General features: G+C 39.8%; 1 protein-coding gene across 2 annotated transcripts in view; it reads left to right on the forward strand.

Moving 5' to 3' along the window:
• ttc17 (tetratricopeptide repeat domain 17) overlaps positions 1–22,168 on the forward strand; it is a 96,511-nt gene that overhangs the window by 20,048 nt on the left and 54,295 nt on the right. For both annotated transcript variants that reach the window (XM_072592665.1, XM_072592667.1), the window contains exons 2-6: positions 4,455–4,544; positions 6,806–6,975; positions 9,697–9,808; positions 10,943–11,074; positions 13,825–13,934. In XM_072592665.1, coding sequence (XP_072448766.1) covers positions 4,455–4,544; positions 6,806–6,975; positions 9,697–9,808; positions 10,943–11,074; positions 13,825–13,934 — 614 coding nt within the window. The remainder of the gene's footprint in view (positions 1–4,454; positions 4,545–6,805; positions 6,976–9,696; positions 9,809–10,942; positions 11,075–13,824; positions 13,935–22,168) is intronic.

A 22,168-nucleotide genomic window follows, 5' to 3' on the forward strand; every position in this document is an offset into this window, starting at 1 on the left:
TAATGTATGTTTCATGTCTTTTTTTCCCTGATGTAGTAGCCTGTATCCAGAAACCGTCTGTTATCAATTGCACTGTTTTGTTTCATAGGGTGCTCCCCACTCTCTTTGTAAATGAAGCTAATTCAACTGCTTTAGTTATTTAGCTTCCGCTTGAAATTAAGAATCGCCATCAACCCATGGGCGAAGTTCCCAGGTATCCTTTCAATTTTAAAAATATCAGTTTCTGTGCAATAGATCGTTTCCCCTTTTGGTATTGTATTGTTATCTTGCTGGGGTACTTAGTGCCTTTTATTTCATCTCCTGGTTTCCTGATGCTTGCTGCAAAGTTCTACCCCACACTTGTTTTTGTATTTCATTTCTTGAAATGTCTTTCATCACTTCTTAAAGGCATTAGGGGCATTATTTGAAGTGCAACAACTGAACATAAATGCTTTGTGTGCCAGTACTTGTTTAGCCCAGTGATACGAGGTACCTTGCTGGTCAATCCAGTCTGCTTGACCTCAAAGCCATTGATACTCATTGATGGCAATGTTTAAACATTTCTGTAGTGATTGACTGACTGGGCTCCTTTCACAGCAATCATGTTTGTCATTGTATGTCATTGCGCATGATGCATTCAAGGCCTCAAAATCAATATAAACAGTGACAACGCATTCTACTGGTTAGACTCAATATTAATTCAATGAACGTTTGGAGTTATTACCGCTACCAAAACAATTTATCTGTGAATGTAAGAAAAGTAATTGCATTATTTAAAAATACACTTTAACAATCTCCAAGTTGTATCCCTGTTGGTCTGATAATAGATCCTGATTTTGCTCAATGTTTTACTCCAAGGTAGAATAAAAATAAGTTATTTGTTTCCTAAAAAGTTAGCAAGTTGCTAAATTTAAAAAAAATAATTCACTGGTTGAGGGCATCGCTGGCTAGGCAGCATTTATTGTCCACCCTAATTGCCCAGAGGGTAGTTGAGTCAACCATATTGCTGTGAGTCTGGAGTCACATGTAAGCCAGACTAGTTGAGAATGACAGTTTCCTTCAGTAAAGACATTAATGAACCAGATGGGGGTTTTTGACAATCGACTATTGGTCGTCATTAGATTCCTAATTCTACATATTTATTGAATTTAAATTTCCGTGGCAGGATTCAAACCCAGAAGGTTATCTGGATTAACAGTACAGCTCGGTCATTTCCTCCCTGTGACTTTGTAACTGAGATCATTTTGAATAGCATCTTATTTGTGTATATAATGCGCGAGCCTTCACTTCAGGCTTGGATTCTAAGTATCAAAACAAATCCATAGATACAGGAGAGCAGAGGTAAGCCTGAGCATTGCAAATATTTCTGAAGGTGACCCCTACTACAAAAGCTTGAACCTATGTACTTTTCAAAATGAAAGAGGTATTTGTTTTTCTGTTTGGAGCATGAAGCTTCTTGAACTTCAGATTCAGGACAGACCCTACCATGGGATGTTTCCATTATGTGATCCACAAGCAATACAGGATTTAGCGTTGTCCAGTGCAGCAGAATTGATCAGGGAGCTTAAGGGGATGGAACCTTTAGGCGGTAGTGATCATAATATGATTGAATTTACTCTTAAATTTGAGAGGAATAAGATAGAATCAGAGGTAATGGTATTACAGCTGAATAAAGGCAACTACAGAGGCATGAGTGAGGAGATGGGTAGAATTGACTGGGAAAGGAGGTGCAGTGGGAAAGAAAGTGGGCCATAGAATCTCGACAGCGTGAAAACAGGCCATTCGGCCCAACAAGTCCACACCGACCCTCTGAAGAGTAACCCACCCAGATCCATTCCCCTAACCTATTACTGTACATGTACCCCTTATTAATGCACCTAACCTAAACATCTCTGAACATTATGGGCAGTTTAATATGGCCAATTCATATAACCTGCACATGTTTGGATTGTAGGAGGAAATCCATACAGAAATTCGACTGGGGCTGGAATTGAACCGAATCCCTGATGCCTTGAGGCACCAGTGCTAATCATTGAGCCACCATGCTGCCCACATTGGCAGGAATTTCTGGGAGTAACTCAGGAGACATAGAGATTCATCCTGAGGAAATAGAAGCATGGTACATGGAGGATGAGGCAGGGATAGCATAAAAGCAAAAGAGAAAGCATATAATGTGGCAAAGAATAGTGAGAAACCAGAGGACTTGTTAAAGTACCTACTCGAGACAGCTCAAAGAATCCCTAAAGGAAAGGCTGGTAGGTATAGGGAATGCTGGATGACTAAAGAAATTGAGCGTTTGGTTAAGAAAAGGAAGGAAGCATATGTCAGGTATAGATAGGATAGATTGAGTGAATCCTTAGAAGAGTTTGTGAGAAGATTTGTAGCTCAGGTGCTCGTTGTTGTGGTTCGGTTCGCCAAGCTGGGAATTTGTGTTGCTGACGTTTCGTCCCCTGTCTAGGTGACATCCTCAGTGCTTGGGAGCCTCCTGTGAAGAGCTTCTGTGATCTTTCCTCCGGCATTTATAGTGGTTTGTCTCTGCCGCTTCCGGTTGTCAGTTCCAGCTGTCCGCTGCAATGGTTGGTATATTGAGTCCAGGTCGATGTGCTTATTGATTGAATCTGTGGATGAGTGCCATGCCTGTAGGAATTCCCCGGCTGTTCTCTGTTTGGCTTGTCCTATAATAATAGTGTTGTCCCAGTCGAACTCATGTTGCTTGTCATCTGTGTGTGTGGCTACTAAGGATAGCTGGTCATGTCGTTTCATGGCTAGTTGGTGTTCATGGATGCGGATCGTTCGCTGTCTTCCTGTTTGTCCTATGTAGTGTTTTGTGCAGTCCTTGCGTGGGATTTTGTACACTACATTGGTTTTGCTCATGCTGGGTATCGGGTCCTTTGTCCTGGTGAGTTGTTGCCTGAGAGTGGCTGTTGGTTTGTGTGCTGTTATGAGTCCTAGTGGTCGCAGTAGTCTGGCTGTCAGTTCGGAAATGCTCTTGATGTATGGTAGTGTGGCTAGTCCTTTGGGTTGCGGCATGTCCTCGTTCCATTGTCTCTCCCTTAGGTATCTGTTGATGAAATTGCGGGGATATCCGTTTTTGTCGAATACATTGTATAGGTGTTCTTCCTCTTTTTGCAGTTCTGGTGTACTGCAGTGTCTTGTAGCCCTTTTGAACAGTGTCTTGATGCAGCTTCTTTTGTGTGTGTTGGGGTGGTTGCTTTCGTAGTTCAGGACTTGGTCTGTGTGTGTGGCTTTCAGGTATGCAGGAATAGAACAACCGGAAGAGGCAGAGACAAACCACTATAAATGCCGGAGGAAAGATTACAGAAGTGCTTCACAGGAGGCTCCGAAACGCTGAGGATGTCACCTAGACAGGGGGCGAAACGTCTGCAACACAAATTCCCAGCTCGGCGAACAGAACCACAGCAATCCTTAGAAGAGTATAAAGATAGTAGGAGTACTTGAGAGAAATCACTTTTTTTTGGTGGACCTGTGAATTGGTGCTCAGGTTATTTGAACCTTTTACAGCTGTGTGTTTAATAAAGGGAGGAGAACGTTGGTTGTTGGTGACTGGCATGGAAAATAATATAACTTAATTATTAATCTAGGGAACACTCTAGACTATTCAACACAATGTTTTGCCATGCCCAGAGCTGGCAGCTGGTTTGATATTGAATTGATCAATCATTGGAAGATCAATACTAGCCAGCTAACCACAGAAAATATTGATTTTTAAAAAAAGTTCTTACTGGTTTTGCAGATACAAAGGTATTTTTGGAAATTTCAGGACTGGCTTTTATTAACTTTCTAGTTTTCTGTTCAGTTAAAGAATTGTTGAATGTCACAGACTGTAAGAAATCAGTAAATAATTCTGGGAGTCTACTGAAATTATTTGAAGTCACCAGTGACTTCAAAATTAGATAAGTTTTCCACCGGCACAAACATTTATCATCAAAGGGTTGCGTGAAGATGTGGCATTCATTGTGTCACACTGTTTAATCGCAACTCTTTTCTTTCTCTTTTTAATATATCCTTTAACTGTGTCTTTCTGTCTGTGGGAGTGGGTGATAGTCAAAGAAGATTGGGTTTAAGTCCTAGATAATTAAATTACTTTGCATTTAACTTTGTCCTGCTAAATTACAGTACTAATAAATTGTTGATTTTTGTTTCAGTTGTCAACTTGGTGTTCAAGATTTGTTATTCATTGCATCTGATTAGCAACAATTGGTTACATTTTGAGGGTTGTTGAATATTTTAATTTAATTTAATTATGTTGCTACTCCAGTGATAATAAGGTTGATTACATTGGCTGGTCAAAACACTTACTGGAATCAAAATTGTTAATTCTTGAAAAATAATTTATTCTTATGCTGCAAAAATGTTATCTTGAAATGTGTACAACTTGTGAGAATGTGGCTATGCAACTGTGAAAATGTATTTTGAAATTATTGGAAATGTCATCATGTTTCTATTTTTGGCAGGTTGATTCCCCTCTTAATCTGAAACATCCCCATGATTTGGTAGTATTTATGAGACAGGAAGCTACAGTCAACTACCTCAAAGAACTGGAAGTAGGTTGAGAAATCCTTTTGTTTGATTCAGGTGCATGAAATTTGGTGGAAGAGGAATTTTAATCAAAGAACTGGAATATTTCAGATGTTTTGCAACTATTATAAGCAAAGGTTACGATCAAGTTTTATGTTATAATAAAGGCTAAAGAGCAGCAACTTGCAAGACATTTTTATAATTATCAAGCTGGATAGTCTCACATGCAAACTTGCTCATTTTAGCTTATTTAAAATTTTTTTGTACATTGGCTTCTTCTAGTATTTATAAGGTTTGTATCACTGTCCCTTCCATCCAGATTTTGAGTCACTGAAAATTTCTGATTTGTTTAATGGGAAAGACAAAAGACTCATTATTGAGTGCTCAACTATTGTATTTATTTGATCTACACATTTAGATTGTTGTCGTCTGAATCCAAATCCATGGAGGCAGGGTTTCATGAAATTTTTTTGAATAGAGGGATATATAATCTGAACAAACTTGCTGTGGACACTACATGAAATAATGAAAATCTATATCCAATTATAATCTTCAGCATGCCAAACTCTTGCAGATAAAAGATTGAAGTTCCTAATCTACGACTTTTGATGCATTAGCTATCAAATGCATCACTTCTCAGGAGGGCAATGGAACATTTTTATGAAGCTACTAATGATTTAAATGAGTAAAATGTTAGTGAGCAAAGTTGAAAGTGGGGTGGCCACTTTCTATATGTTAATGATATATGTTCTATATGTTCTACCTTCTATATGTTAATGATATAGAAGATGGTATCAGCAATAACATTAGCAAATTTGCTGATGATGCAAAGCTGGGTGGCAGGGTGAAATGTGATGAGGATGTTAGGAGATTACAGGGTGACCTGGACAGGTTAGGTGAGTGGGCAGATGCATGGCAGATGCAGTTTAATGTGGATAACTGTATGGTTATCCACTTTGGTGGCAAGAACAGGAAGGCACATTACTACCTCAATGGAATCAATTTAGGTAAAGGGGCAGTACAGAGAGATCTGGGTGTTCTTGTACACCAGTCAATGAAGGCAAGTATGCAGGTACAGCAGGTAGTGAAGAAGGCTAATAGCATGCTGGCCTTCATAACAAGAGGAATTGAGTATAGAAGCAAAGAGGTGCTTCTGCAGCTGTACAGGTCCCTGGTGAGACCACACCTGGAGTACTGTGTGCAGTTCTGGTCTCCACATTTGAGGAAAGACATTCTGTCTATTGAAGGAGTGCAGCGTAGGTTCACGAGGTCAATTCCTGGAATGGCAGGATTACCTTACACTGAAAGACTGAAGTGACTGGGTTTGTATACCCTTGAGTTTAGAAGACTGAGAGGGGATCTGATTGAGACATATAAGATTATGAAAGGATTGGACACTCTGGCAGCCGGAAACATGTTTCCGCTGATGGGTGAGTGCCGAACCAGAGGACACAGCTTAAAAATACGGGGTAGACCATTTAGGTCAGAGATGAGGAGAAACTTCTTCACCCAGAGAGTGGTGGCTGTGTGGAATGCTGTGCCCCAGAGGGCAGTGGAGGCTCAGTCTCTGGATTCATTTAAGAAAGAGTTGGATAGAGCTCTCAAAGATAGTGGAATCAAGTGTTATGGAGATAAGGCAGGAACAGGATACTGGTTAGGAATGATCAGCCATGATCATATTGAATGGCGGTGCAGGCTTGAAGGGCTGAATGGCCTACTCCTGCACCTATTGTCTGTTGTCTAGCAATTAAGGAAAGGTTCATCGAGCAACCTTGATTGTGTGCTTACACTGTCCTCTCCAGTATATCAGCTCTGATATGTAATTTCAGAGCCCTTCCCGAAATGATCTTCATGAATAGGGCATTTGAATAAGATGGAAGAAAAAGATTGCTACTAAATAAAAAGAAAAAAAAAGATAAGTTATCTTTTCCATTTTGGTTAATTCCTTATTTCTATGTTGGACATCAAATTGGCAAAGCACTCCATTATTTCAACTTAGCTAGCTGGAGAAGATGAGTGTTTTCAAGTATTTGGTAAAGAAAAGAATTTAGCTTCCAGGAAAATCTAAACTTGTGTTCTAATTATCTTAAATTTCCAAAGAAAGATCTATTACCAAGTTTCATTGATTCCAATTATGTGTGGATTTAACCATTTCAATATAAATTCATCTAATCCCAAAACAGTTATTAATAGACATTGTGTGACTTTATTATTTAAATAGAGAAAAGCGAAGTCTTAAACCCTCATCTTTGCTATTAGATACAATATTTCAACTTTTTATACACAGAAACACTTAGTTGCTCAGAAAATTCATATAGAAGAAAATGAAGATCGAGACACAGGTTTGGAACAGAGACATTACAAAGAGGATTCTGACTGCATTAAAGCCAAAGTGCCTCTTGGAGACCTCGATCTATATGATGGAACATTCATTCCTCTGGAAAACAAGGATATCAGGTTTAAAAAGGCGTTTTTTTTAAAAAAAAGTATTTTCTTTCGCTTCTCTGCCAAACTGTGTGTATCATTCACCAGCTGACGAACAAGAGCGCTATTCACCTCCAAGCCAGTGACCGTCATGACAGTTCAGGGTTCAGTTTACATTGACTAGTAATTGAGATCAGTTATTTCTGTTGAGATGACATCGGGGAGCTGCTGTAGTGATGTTAACCATGAATCAATTTAGGGATAACGCCAAAAGGAGCTCTTGAAATCAGCATCAAGATAGTCCATTAATAATATGTGGGATCTAGTGAAGAAGGGAAATAGTTGCTAATAAAAGTTTATCTGGTGCCATCCTTTCTAACGGAGTTAACTCCTAATTTTCATTCCAATCAAGCTTTTCTTTGATTTCAAGGATTTCTTACTGAAATTATACCTTATTCATAATGTCACCAGATTTGGTGTCTGATACAGAGGGACATCTGAAAAGTTAAACTTGGTATCAGAGGTGAACTGATGATGAAAGTTACAGTATGACCAGTTTTTTTTTTTCTGAGTGCTAAGTAGTTAGCAATAAGTTATGAAAATGCTATTATTTAACTAGCATTAAATGTGATTCCAAACCAGAACATGTTAGGCCATTTACTTGATTATCCAAAAGGTGGTACTTCAGAAATAGTAAATAAAAACATGAAAAGATAAATTCCTCTTGAGGTCAAATTCCATTACTTTGAGACTGTAAAGGCATACGTCAAGAGTTGACTGAATTCTGTAAGATGGAATGGTGGTTACAGTATTATTTAGACATACAGAGGAACCTTGATTATCCGAAGAACACTGGCGGGCAGTATTTTGCTTGGTTTAATCCAATGCCAGATAACATAGTTAGCCTCGCATCGGGACCTTGCAATCTTGATCAGATCGTCCAAAATTCGGTTAATTGAATGCCCGATAAATAAATGTAGACTTAAAATCTGAAGTCACTGAATTGTGAAATCAATGCTTCACTGAAACAAAAAATGACTACTTTGTGTGTGGACTCTTAATTCTTGCAATGGTTATTAAGTTATAAACTTGCAACTTGATTTTAAGGGATGTTTTCACTTTGCATATGTATTGTAGATTTTTACAGCATGGAAACAGACCTTTTGATTCAACTCTCCATGCCCACCAAGTTTCTCAAATTAGTCCCACTTGCCAGCATTTAGCCCTGCATCCCTCTGTTCATGTTCCTGTTCACATGTCATGGAGATATACAGCACGGAAAGAGACCCTTCTGTTCAACTCATCTATGCCCACCAGATATCGTAACTAATTTGAGGGTGGCACGGTGGCTCAGTGGTTAGCACTGCTACTTCACAGTGCCAGGGACCTAGGTTCGATTCCCATCTGTGTGGAGTTTGAACATTCTCCCCGTGTCTGTCTGGACTTCCTCCAGGTGCTCCGGTTTCATCCCACAATCCAAAGACATGCAGGGCAGGTGAATTGGCCGTGCTAACTTGTTTATAATGTTAGGTGCATTCATCAAGGATAAATATAGTGTAGGGGAATGGGTCTGGGTGGGTTATTCTTCAAAGGGTCACTGTTCACCTGTTGAGACAAATGACCTGTTTCCACACTGTAGGGAATCTAATCTAATCCCATTTGCCAATCAGCTGGTCCATATCCCCCTCAACCCTTCCTATTCATCTCCCCATCCAGATGCCTTTTAAATGTTATTATTGTACCAGCTTCCACCACTTCCTTGGGCAGCTTGTTCCATTCACACGCCACCCTCTGCGTGAAAAAGTTGCCCCTTAGGTCCCTTTTAAATGTTTTCCCCTCACTCTAAAGCTATAGCCTGTACTTCTGGACTTCCCCATCCCAGGGAAAAGACCTTGACTATTTACCCCATCCAGATTCCTCATGATTTTATAAACCTTTTATAAGGTCACCCCTCAGCCTCTGACACTTCAGGGAAAACAGCCGCAGTCTATTCAGCCTTTCTATAGGTCAAACCCTCCAACCCTGGCAATATCCTTCTAAATCTTTTCTGAACCTTTCAGGTTTCATAATGTCTTTCCGATAAGAAGGAGACCAGAACTGCGCATATTATTCCAAAAATGGCCTAACCAATGTCCTGTACAGCTGCAACATCACCTCCCAACTCCTGTACTCAATACTCTGACCAATAAAGGAAAGCATACCAAATGCCGCTTTCACTATCCTATCTACATGTAACTCCACTTCCAAGGAACTATGAATCTGTACTCCAAGGTCTCTTTGTTCAGCAACACTCCCCAGGACCTTACCATTAAGTCCTGCCCTGATTTGCTATGTCTTTTTAATGTTGTAACTGTACCTGCATTTACAATATTCTCTGGCAGTTCATTCCATATACGCAACTACCTCTGCCGTCAGGTCCTTTGTAAATTTTTGTGTCTCATCTTAAGTCTATGCCCTCAAGTTTTGAACACTCCATTCTGCGAAAAAGACCTTTGCTTCACCTTATCTACGCCCTCATGATTTTATAATCCTCAATGAGGTCACCCCTCAGCCTCCTCTGCTCCAAGGGGAAAAAGTCCTAGCCTGTTCAGCCTCTCCTTATATGTTCAAACTTCATATTTATGTATCTATGTACATATATATTTTATACAGTTTGTATTTTATAAATATGGTGTTTATAAGCCAATTTGCCTTTTAATAGATTTTTTTGACTTCTTGTAAACTGCAGAAATTGACATTTTGTTCTTTTCTTAGCCCTGAAGAATACATTGATACAAAGGCCCCATTACCTCAAGACCTAGACACACCAGATTGCACAAAAATGATGGATCTTCCATTTAGTATTCATGCTTTTCAGCATTTGAGGGTGAATGCTTTTCTGTAGGCTCTTCTGATTACAACAGGAATTGCACTTAAAATAACAATTGATTAAAATCTTAACTTCCAAGATTATTTTTTAGGACTGTATGGATTTGTAATGCTCATTCACTAAATGAAAGGCAGTTGTAATTTGTATTTTTATAATACTTTTCATATTAAAGACCATCTAATTTCTTTGCATGAGGAAAACAGTAGAGACTGAGTTGGTGGTAAGGAGTCCATGGGGGAATTAGCTGTGTAGATCTTTTAGGAGCTGCTACAGGCACAATGGGCCAAATGGCCTCCTTTTGCACTGTAAAATTCTATGATTCTATAATTAAGTTAATAATTGGAAAGTGTTTTAGTCAGTATGTAAGGTTGTGGTACAATAAAGTGGCATTTTGCTTTGCAGCCTAGAACTGCGTTGGATAACCCAGTTCTGCTGAAAACTAGCTTTTAAGCTATAATGTGTACAACAGCAGGCCTGGAGGTTTTTTGGAATGAAGTGTGTAGCTCTAATTTGCAGTTTAATTTTATTTCCAGTGTCAATAAATGTGAAACAACAGTATTTAATTTATTGAGAGCATTTTTAATGAGGACTTTATTTTGGAAGAGTACTCTGGATGACATGACTGTTAACCCTTGGGAGTTGCATTTAAATCCATCGCCACCGGAGGACCTTAAAATGCTATGTACTGGTTGTACAGATCCTAATTGGAATTAAGTTTAAATAAGCTTTTTGAATCATTTTTGTACCTGTTAGTAATTTTATTTTGAGAGGCATTAAGAAAATATGAATTTGCTCCTCTTTCTTAATTGACATTAAGAAAACAATTGAATGCGCTAACAATCAAGTAGTGAAATGAGGTTAACATTCATGTTAATGTATTTTGTAATGCAATCATCTTGTCATATAAGAGTTAACTGTCCTATTCAAAAAAAACTCCTGTTCTAATACTTATCTATATAGTGTGCATGAAGGGTAAGAAAAGTCATCAACATCTATAGTATGTAGCATAAACCAATTTAGACTAAAGAATGATGAAACTACAGAACTATTTTGTTTTAGTAAAAAAAAACTTAACGAGTTTCAGGATTTGAAAATTGAAATGACTAGTAATACCTAAAATTTTAATTTTAGGGTATCCAAGAACGGATTAATCTTACAGCACCAGTGTTATCAAAAGAAGACCCCATCTTTATCAGCTTATCAAGAAGATTAGGTAGAAGTATTGAAGAAATAGGCCATAGAATTAATGCGGCCTTGTTGAAGGTACAATTTACATTTTTTATCTTCACTTAACATCTTACTTTTATTAGCTGTTAACGTATGAATACAGATAATGTAAGCTGTGCATGCATGTCAAGAAATGTATTTAAGTTCAAATAAAGCAAATCAGCCTTGAAATGTCAATCCAATTACTCCAACTCTTCCACATTTTCCACACAGCCTTGCAAATTTTCTCCCCCTTTTTGGGTTTATCTAATTTCATTTGGAAGTTAATATTGAATCAGTTTCAACATGCTTTCACCGCCGTGTGATCCAGATCATCATTGTGCAAAAAGAAAGGAATCATTTACCAATCACCTTGAATCTATGACCTCTGGTTGCTTACCCTTCTACTACTGGAATCAGTTTCTCCTTGTTTATTGTATCATAATTCTGCGTGATTGTGAGTATCTCTATTATATCTTTTCTCAACGTATCTGTTGTAGAAAGAACACCTCCAGCTCCTCTAATTATTCCACTGGTACCATACTTAAAAGCCTTTTCTACTCTAAGGTTTTGACATTGTCTTTGTGTGTTATGATCTGGAATGCACTACCTAAAAGGTGGTGGGAAAGCAATTGAATATAGACTTTCAAAGGAAGTTAAATGACTTCATTTCATACTCCATGTTTCTATTTAGAAAGCCAAAGCTACCATACACATTTTAACAGCCTTTTTATCTAGCCCTGTCATCTGCAGTTATTTGATTGCAATTTGTGTCTATTCCATTTAATTCATGCTGCCACTTGTTGGTCTTTCTACCAAAATGCTTCCCTTCAGAGTTCATTAAATTTCATCTACTATATTTTTCCTACCAGCCCATTACTATTTTCTCAAAAAACTTGACCATTATCTTGGAGCTCCATACCCAGCTCTTGACCATTAATATAAATCAGAAAGAGCAGTAGTAGTTTATATTCACAGCTGGCTTCTTTCTGATTTGTGGGAGGAAGTTCACCACAGCTCTCTTTTTTTGTTCTTTAACTAATTTATGTTTATGAAACTGCTGTCGCTTAGGCTGATGAGAAAAATTGAAGCTGATGAGAAAAATTGAAGCCAATGAGATTAATAATGTGGTAATTTATCAAAGATTTTTTGCAAGATCCGTTTACACATCAACCACACTACCTTCATTACTAGAGCTCTATCAAATCAAACACAATTTGCCTTTAAAAAATTGTGCTGGTTATCATTTATTACTTCATAAAAATGTCAATGAACTAGCTGCCTTCTTAGTACTTTCTAAAATTAATGTATCATTAAATACTTAATGCTGAAAGTGCAGATTATTTTTCTAATCAGTTGAACCCTCACCAGATGTTTATTGTGTACAGTCATACAGCACAGAAACAGACCCTTCAGTCCAAGCAGTCCATGCTGATCATAATCCCTAACTAAACTCGTCTCATGTGCATGTTCCTGGTCCATCTCCCTACAAACCTTTGCTATTCATGTATCCATCCAAACGCTTTTTGGATGTTGTAACAGTATCTGTATTCGCCACTTCCTCAGGACGTTCATTCCACACCATGAACCCCCCCCCATGTAAAACAATTTGCTTTTTTTCAAATTCTCTCCTCTCAGCTCTCCCTGCCCCCACCCTACCTCCCATCCGTCGCTCTCTTTCTCTCTCTTTCCCCCCCCCCCCACCGCCCTCACCCTCTCCTCTTCCACCCCCTTTCCCCTGACCCCTCCTTCCCCCCCCCCCCCCCCCAACCATCTTCTTTTCTCCCCCGACCACCCCACCACCCCCAAGTATTTGGGGATGAACAGACTGAGAGAAACTTACACCATCTCCTTTCCTCACTCTGACAGAGCATCTAGTTCCGATATCTTGTACCAATATCTTCTGTACAATTTTGGACAAACAATATAACACCTAGTTATCTAATATGTTCAAAATGTTAATTGAAATGAAATCCAGTTGTGAATTTGGGATTACATACTCAACCGCTTACTCAATCGTGTCACTTTATACCTAATGGTATGTTGTTGTCCTTCTTTTCATCTGCTGTAAGTATTGAGAACTAGTTTTAGTCTCCGCAACTTCCAATACTATTATTCTCTAAGGAGAGTTTTCGCTTACTGTAATATGCTTTAAGTAAAAATGATGGTGAAGCAATAAATAACTAGCTAATTTTGATGACATCTTCCAAGGAATAACTCAGTAAATAATTGTCATTGTTAAAGTTGTTTCCATAATTGTATGAGATTCCAAACTCATTTTACAAGCTATATTCTGTATGTTAAATACCAATTTATTCAGCACCACTTCTCTTCAGCCACATCATTGTCCAAGCTTGATGGTAAACATAAAATGAATTTATCTTTTCAGTACAATTTCTATGTATGTAAAATGGAAAGTGACTTAAAAATATTTTGAAATTTACCATATTAATACATCACCAACTTGCCACATCCTAAATTCCATAAAATTACTGCTTCAGATATTTCTACTTCGACTTGAGGAATATGCAACATTCAGAAATGCCATTAATCTGAAAGATCATGATCAATATTTGTTTAATATTTGTACTGTTGACAAACCTAAATAAAAATTATTAAAGAAATGTATTTTTTACATGAATAATAAGTCCTTTAATAGTTCATTAGAGTGATCCCAAAGATCACATTATAATACTTTGTAATGGATTAAAATTGCAGATTAAGTGCCCACGATGATGCAAAGCACCATTTCAACCATTCCTATTAATCTGATGTTTCTGTTATTACAATGTTGTCATTATTTTCAGAATACATCATCATGGGTATTGTATAACATGGCTTCATTTTATTGGAGGATGAAGAATGAGCCATATCAGGTGGTAGAATGTGTCATTCGGGCATTACATTTTTCTCCACGGTAAGCTTTCAGAAACCAAGTGATAAAATTAATACCGATGTGGTTCCTCTTTGTATCCTGACCAATATTTCAAGGTCAAAGCCAGCAAAACCAGTGCTTATTTGTCTCATTTTCTTTGTGTAGACTGGCAGCTTAGTTGAACATTATTAATTGCTGCAGTTGAAGAAATAACGAATTAGATGTAAAATGCTTTGCAACGGCATGTGCAGTGCAATAAGATTGAATCCGTCTGGTAGAAGTCATGCTTCAGGTATGCAAATGTCTGTTTAGACCATACCTGGAGTACTGTGAGCAGTTCTGAACATCCCATCTTAAAAAGAATATATTGGCCTCGGACAGAGAGGGCAACATAGATTCATTAAAGTCTTACCTAGACTCCAAGGTTTAAGTTACTTGGAAAGATTAAATAAACTTGGGTTGTAATTGATGAAATTTAGAAGACTTGATCAAGTTTTCAAGGTATTCAGAGTCACAAATGGCGAAAATACTGCTGCTGATTGTGGACAAGCTTTTTATTCATTCATGAGATGTGGGCATCGTTGACTGGGTCAGCATTTATTGCTCATTCCCTTATTGCCCTTGAGATGGTGTTGGTGGTAAGGTGACCTCTTGAGCCACTGCAGTCCATGTGCTGGTAGACCCACAATGCTATTAAGAGGGGAATTCCAGGACTTTGACCTAGCAACTCTCTTGGAATGCAATATAGTTCATTGTCTACCTGTGGCACAACTTTCAATGTGGTAAAGGCGGCATCTGGCATTGCTTGCCTTCATTACTCAGACTATTGAGTTATTGGAGTTGGGATGTCATGTTGCAGTTGTACAGGATGTTGATGAGGCCACGTTTGGAGTACTGTGTACTGTTCTGGTTGCCCTGTTGTAGGAAGGATATTATTAAATTGGTGAGGGTTCAGAAATATTTACAAGGATGTTACAGGGTCTGCAGGATTTGAGTTATAAGGAGAGGTTTGATGACCTGGGACTTCCTTCACTGCAGTGTAAGAGGTGGAAGGGTAATCTTTTAGAGGTTTATAAAATCATGAGGTGATTAGCAAAGGTCTTTTCCTTGGGGTTAGGGAATCCAAAACTGCAGGACATAATTTTAAGATGAGAGGAGAAAGGCAACCTTTTCACAGAAAGGGTGGTTTGTTTGTGGAATGAAAGAGGAAATGTTAGATACAGATGTTGTTACAACACTTAAAAGAAATTTGCATAGGTACATAAATAGGCAAAGTTTAGAGATAGATGGACCAATCGCAGGAAAGTGGGACTGGTTGATCCCATTAGGGAAACTTGATCAGCATGGACAAGTTGGACTGAAGGGTCTGTTTCTGTGCTGTATGACTCTCTTTCCAAGTCAGAGTAACTTGAAGGGGAACTTGTAACTGGTTATGTTGCCATGTATTTGCTGTCCTTGTCCTCCTTCACGGATTTGAAAGGTGAATCTTTGGTGAATTTCTGCAGTGCATCTACTGCTGCTACAGCCATATCTTACAGGAGTGAAATTACACTCAAAATGTGATAGAATGTTTTAACTTTGTTCCATTAGCTATGCTTGTAGGTGAAGCAGTTAATAATTTTCAAACTGATTTTACTAGCCAAGAGTATTAAGGGAACAAGGGAAAAGCAATTGATGGTTGGGTTAAATATCATCAAAATCTGAATCGTCGATTCTTCAAGCATAGAAGAGATCCTTCAACCCCCCCTGCAGGGAGTCTGCATTGACCTCCCTCCACCAGTCATACTTTGCAGCACTTGGCCCATAGCTTTGAATGCTATGAATTTCAAGTGTGCAACTAAATAATTTATCAAGGTTGTGAGGGGTTCCTGCCTATGTCCTCCCAGGCAGTGCTTTCCAGATTCCCAGCTCCTCTGAATGAAAATTTTATTCCTCAAATCCCCTCTAAATCTCTTGCCCTTCACTTCAAAATGGCGCCCCTCATTATTGATCCTTCAATTGAGGGAGCAGCTCCTTCCTATCCACCCTGTCCATGTCATCATAATCTTTTACATCTCAGTCAGGTTCCCCCTCAGCAGCCTTTGCTCAAAAGAAAACAACCTGAGCCTTTCTATCCTCACTTCGGAACTACAGTGCTCCAACCCAGCAACATCCTGACTAATCCCTTCTCCATCCCTTCCAATGCAATTATGTTTCACTGAATGGTACTGAATAATCTCAAGGTGCTACATCGCCTATTCCTAATCTTTACTGCAGCAAAAATGACATTAGTTATCAATCTGTTTGGTGATCCATTCTTGGAGAGAGCTGCATTCTGATTTAGAGAACTACAAGCCTGTACTCTCATGAGAGGGGAACAAGAATATAGAGGAACCTCGATTATCCAAATGCGATGGGCGGGCAGTATTTCATTTGGATAATTGATTATTCGGCTAATTGATTTCCTTTGGGGCTTGGAGTTTTCTGTGAAGTCTGCTCCCTGTTCAGGAGACTAGACAGCAGCACACTTTGCGCAAGACCCCGCCCCTCCCTGCCTACCCCAACCCTGTCTGCTCCCACCATGCCCCCCGCCTGCCCCCAATCCCATCCGCTCCCACATGGCCCCCAAACTGTCCTCCCAACCCCACACCCCGTCCATCCCCACCCACTGTCCAAACCACATCTGCGCCCCCACACTCCAGGTTAGCCCAACTGTACACCAGTAGTAAGACTGCTGCTGCCTTTGTGGGGTAAGTCTCCAAATAGCACGTCTGCATGCAAACGCACATATACTCAAAAAACATTTTGACAGGTTCCACCTTTGTCCTGTACAGGGCAATGTTGGAAAGATTATCTGGGGAAGTGGGGAGGTTCAGAGTTCACCTCTGTGTAGAACTCCAGGGAAAGTGTGAGGTGTGAGAGAGAGGGCAGGAGGTTAGTCATTTAGAGGCGGTGCCTGGACTGTCCAAGACTGTTCTCAGCCGAGTTCGTTTTTAATCATTGTACCTGTAAGCAAAAGACACGATTAGTGTTGAAACAGCTGTTTGATGTAATGTTTCTATCAGGACCTTGAGATCCCCTTCGGATTGTCCGATTTTCAGGCAATCGATATTCTGATAATCGAGGTTCCTCTGTATATGTGATGTTACTGTCACATGCCGTAACTGTTTGCATAAGGGATTTTAGAGTCATAGAAATGTACAGCACAGAAACAGACCCTTTGGTCCAATCCGTCCATACTGACCAGATGTCCCAACCCAATCTAGTCCCACCTGCCCGCACCCGGCCCATATCCCTCCAAACCCTTCCTATTCATATACCCATCCAAATTCCTCTTAAATGTTGCAATTGTACCAGCTTCCACCACATCCTCTGGCAGCTCATTCCATACATGTACCACTCTCTGCATGAAAAACTTGCCCCTTAGGTCTCTTTTATATCTTTCCCCTCTCGCCCTAAACCTATGCCCTCTAGTTCCCTGACCCCAGGGAAAAGACTTTGTCTCTTTGTCCATGTCCCTCATAATTTTGTAAACCTCGAGGACCTGATCAGATGTACCCAAGAACTCTGTGGGAAGCTGGAGAAGTGATTGCTGGGCCTCTTGCTGAGATATTTGTGTCATCGATAGTCACAGGTGAGGTGCTGGAAGACTGGAGGTTGGCAAAAGTGATGCCACTGTTTAGGAAGGGCGGTAAAAACAAACCAGGGAACTATAGACCGGTGGGCAAATTGTTGGAGGGAATCCTGAGGGACAGGATGTACAAGTATTTGGAAAGGCAAGGACTGATTTGACACAAAGTCAAACATGGCTTTGTCTGTGGGAAATCATGTCTCACAAACTTGATTGAGTTTTTTTGAAGAAGTAACCAAGAAGATTGATGAGGGCAGAGCAGTAGATGTGATTTATATGGACTTCAGTAAGGCATTCAACAAGGTTCCTCATCGGAGACTGATTAGCAAGGTTAGATCTCATGGAATACAGGGAGAACTAGCCATTTGGATACAGAACTGGCTCAAAAGTAGAAGACAGAGGGTGGTGGTGGAGGGTTGTTTTTCAGACTGGAGGCCTGTGACCAATGGAGTGCCACAAGGATCAGTGCTGGGCCTCTACTTTTTGTCATTTACATAAATGATTTGGATGCAAGCATAAGAGGTACAGTTAGTAAATTTGCAGATGACACCAAAAAATATATTTCATCACTTTCTGTCACCGAGTTAAATTGTTATATTTATGCACAGGAATCAACATCCCATGACTAATTCTACTTCCTCAGTGGTGTGATGTCTAGTTCCACCCTATAATGGCATCTTTAAAAGCTTCAGGTGGAAAGGAATCAAATACTGTACTCTTCTAGATATTTTCTGTGTTCCATATACTCGTTGAAAAATCCAAATGTGAAGATGTTGGGAAAAAATGTGTACTTGCATGTGATGCCAACAGACAAAAGCATAATTTTGGACTTCTACTCATTAGAAATATGTCCATTCATAAATGACTGCATCATTTATTTTGTACCTATTCTTTCATTGTGCAACAAAACCTGATAATGATTTATGAGAGCAGAAACCAAGGGTATAATTTTATTCAGTGATTCAAGGTACTTTTTTTAAAAAACTGTTATGACCATGGTAAGTGAACGTGAGGCCTGTGATTTTTTCTTGTAGAAATTAATTACGTCAGGAGCTCTCAACTGGAGTCTTTCAGATGGTTTCAAGGGTCTGCTTCTTCCCGAAGGAAATTTTTTTTAAAATTCCTGTTATGCAGTAAAATTTCCTGCATGATTCCTAATTTGTGCAGTGCAGTGTACGTCACATAAGCCTGCACAGGATTAATCGTAAGACGACAGACTCTGTTAGAGAAGGTGGTGGTACAGTGGTGAAATCATTGGACTAGTAATCAACAAACCTAGGAGATGGTATGGGGACCTGGCTTCAAATTCCACAGCAGCTGGTGGAATTATATTCAATTTTTTAAAAATTCTTCACTTAAATGTCTAAGTCCATTTGTTTCACTAATGTTCTCTGGGAAGGAAAACTGTTGTTCTTGCCATGTCTAGCCTGCATGTGACTCTAGATCCACAGCACTGTTTGATTAGAAACAGGCGCTTCAGCCCAACAAGTCCACACCGACCCTCCGAAGAGTAGCCCAGCCAGACCCATTCCCCTACCCTATATTTACCCCAGATTTGGCAATTTAGCATGGCCAGTTCACCTAATCTGCACAATTTTTGGATTATGGGACGAAACCAGAACACCCGGAGGAAACAAACGCAGACATGGGGAGAACATGCAAACTCCACACAATTGCCCGAGGCAGAAATTGAACCTGGGTCCCTGGCGCTGTGAAACAACAGTGCTAACCACTGAGTCACCGTGCCACGCAGTAAACGGCAATGATAAAATCAGGCTTCAGGAAAATTCTGATGAAATGGGCAGCAACGGAGGGAGACCATGTACAGAAAGTTTGAAGGTGATAGTTGTTGACTCCAGTGTGGTTAACTGTCTTCTGAAATGAGCCAACATTCAGTTGCATCAACTGCTAACAAGTCTCAAAAAAAAGAATATAACTGAACAGACCGTTTTCATAAGGGCAAACTTAATCTCCTTACCATCATCTGGAGGCTAGTGCCAAAATTAGAATTATCTCACATGCTAGTCAAGTAACAGCCTGACATCTTCATACTCGTGACATCATTCCTTTCACACCAATCCCAGATATCACCATCCCTGTTCCACAAGCAGCCCAAAACCAGCAGAGGTGGTGCCATGGGCCTCCTCAGCATTGTCTCTAAACTCCATGAAGTCTCACAGAATCAGATCAATCTGGGGAAGGAAACTTGTTTATAAACATCTACGACTCTGCCTTCAACTGATGAATCAGTGCTCTTCAATTTTGAATAGTACTTGGAGGAAGCATGGTGGCTGGCAATGGCACAGAATATACTCTGTCCATCATGAAAGCTCAGCAGCACCACTACTGAATAACTGGTAAGTCCGAAAGGGCATAATTGTTAAATGGGCCTGTGGCAAGTGGTGAGGGAACTAACAAGGGGAAGAAACATGCATCATTTCATCTTCATCCATCTACCTGCTGCAGAGTCATATGTCCATGACAGTATCAGTAAGGGTGACCACTGCACAGTCCTTGTGGAGGTGAACTTCTGTCTTCACTTTGCAGGCAACCTCCATTGTTCCACAATGATCGTGCTAAGTGGGATAAATTTCACAGATTTAGCACCATAAGACTGCAGAATTGTACTCCAATACAATATTGAACTTCATGGCTCAGAATATTCCCCTACTCTGACCTGATGTCAAAAGTGGTAATCACTCTCAGTTCAGTGAAGGGTTAAAAATAAGGTGTCAACCTCGTGAAACTACCAAACAGAACTGCTTGCTAAATGGTATAAGCAAATGATAGACAGAGCTACACATTCCCAAACCAATTGATCATGTCTAAGCTCTGCTGTGGTGCCAGATGCAGTTGTGAATGATGTTGGATAATTAAGTCACTGGAAGAGAAGGCTCCACAAGTAGCCCCATCCTCTTATTGGTGGAGCCCAGCATGTCTGTACAAAAGATATGGGCCTGGACAAAATTCCAGCAATAGTCCTGAAGACATGTGTTTCCAGAACTTGTCACACCCATGCCAAACTGTGCAAATACAGCTACAGCACTAGCATCTGCCCGACAATGTGAAATTGACCAGGTTTGTCCTAGACACAAAAGACGGGAAAGTCCAGCCTGAAAATCCAACCCATCATTCTACTCAATCATTGTAAAATGATGGAGGGTATCATCAATTCAGCCATCAAATGGCACTTGATAATTCAACAGTCGGCTCACTAGTATTCAGTTTGGGTTCCACTAGGGTCGCTGAATTCCTCACCTCGTTATAATCCCATTCAAACACGGACAAAAGAGCTCAACTCCAGAGGCGAGGTAAAAGTTACTAACCCCAACATCAAGGCTGTATTTCATTGAGTGTCGTATCAAGTAGCCCCAGCAAAACTGGAATTAGTGGAATGCTGTCTGCTGGTTGAAGGCAGTCTTAGCAGAAAGGAAGATAGCTATGGTTATTGGAGGTCAGTCATCTCAACTCAAAGACATTTCTTCACATATTGCTCAAAGTAGTGTCATGGGTCCAACCATCTTCAACTGCTTCATCAATGACCTTCCATCATAAATTCAGAAGACCGCTGATAGCAACTACTCAAATATTAATGCAGTCCATGTCCAAATGCTTCATGACCTGGTCAATATCCAAGTTGGGGCAACAAGTGGTAAGTAACATTCAGATGTTACAATTGCTTGGCAATTCCTATCTCCATCAAAAGAGAATCTAACCATTGCCCCTTGAAATTAATTGACATTCCCATCAGTTAATCCTCCATTGCCAACATCCTGAGCATCACCACTAACTAGAAGAAGAACTGGACTAGCCGTGTAAATACAGTTGCTACAAGAGTAGGTAAGAGGCAAAGAATCTTGAAGCAGATAACTCACCACCTGAAAGCCTGTCTGTCATCTCTAAGGTACAAGTCAGAAGTGTGATACATTGCACCCTACATAACAGGATAAATGCAACTCCAGTAACACTAAAGATGTTTAACACCATCTGGGACAAAGAGGCCTGCTTGACTGACACTATGTCTACAAAATTCCAGTCTCTCTACCCTCCACACTCAGAAGCAGTGGAGCATCTACAAAGTGTACTGTTGAATTTTACCAAGATTTCTTCGAGAGCACATTGCTAGTCAATGACTGCTACCATCAAGAAGGATAAGGGTAGCTCATATCTCACCGCTTGCAAGTTCCCCTCCAAGCTACTCCCCATCCTGACCTAGGAATATATCTCTGTTTCCTTCCTGTTACTGAATTAAAATCTTGGAACTCGCTCCCAGTGACGTGGTTGTACCTATGCCAAATATATTGCAGTGGGTTCAAGAAGCTAACCACGCCCTCCTTGAGGGAATCTAGGGTTGGGCAATAATCATTGACCCAGTTAGTGAAGTCCATATCCCATGAATTAATTTTTAAAAAGCACAAATGGAATAAATGGGGCTCCTGCCATTTGATATTCAAGGAGAGTGAATTTCTTCCCCTGATCTGAGTGTGATAATTGGGATTGAGTTCTTTTCCTGTCATGGTGCATGCTCTCCTGCATGCCATATTTAAATCAGAAGAGCAGAACAAGAAGTTGATGGTATCTGATGTCTGTTTTGTGGAGTAATAAGTCAGGAATTAATCAAAAGTCAATGAATGACAGACTTCACTTACCTATTTATTAAGCATTG

Source organism: Chiloscyllium punctatum, chromosome 22, assembly GCF_047496795.1.
Source record: "Chiloscyllium punctatum isolate Juve2018m chromosome 22, sChiPun1.3, whole genome shotgun sequence".
In the NCBI taxonomy this organism is placed as follows: Eukaryota; Metazoa; Chordata; class Chondrichthyes; order Orectolobiformes; family Hemiscylliidae; genus Chiloscyllium; species Chiloscyllium punctatum.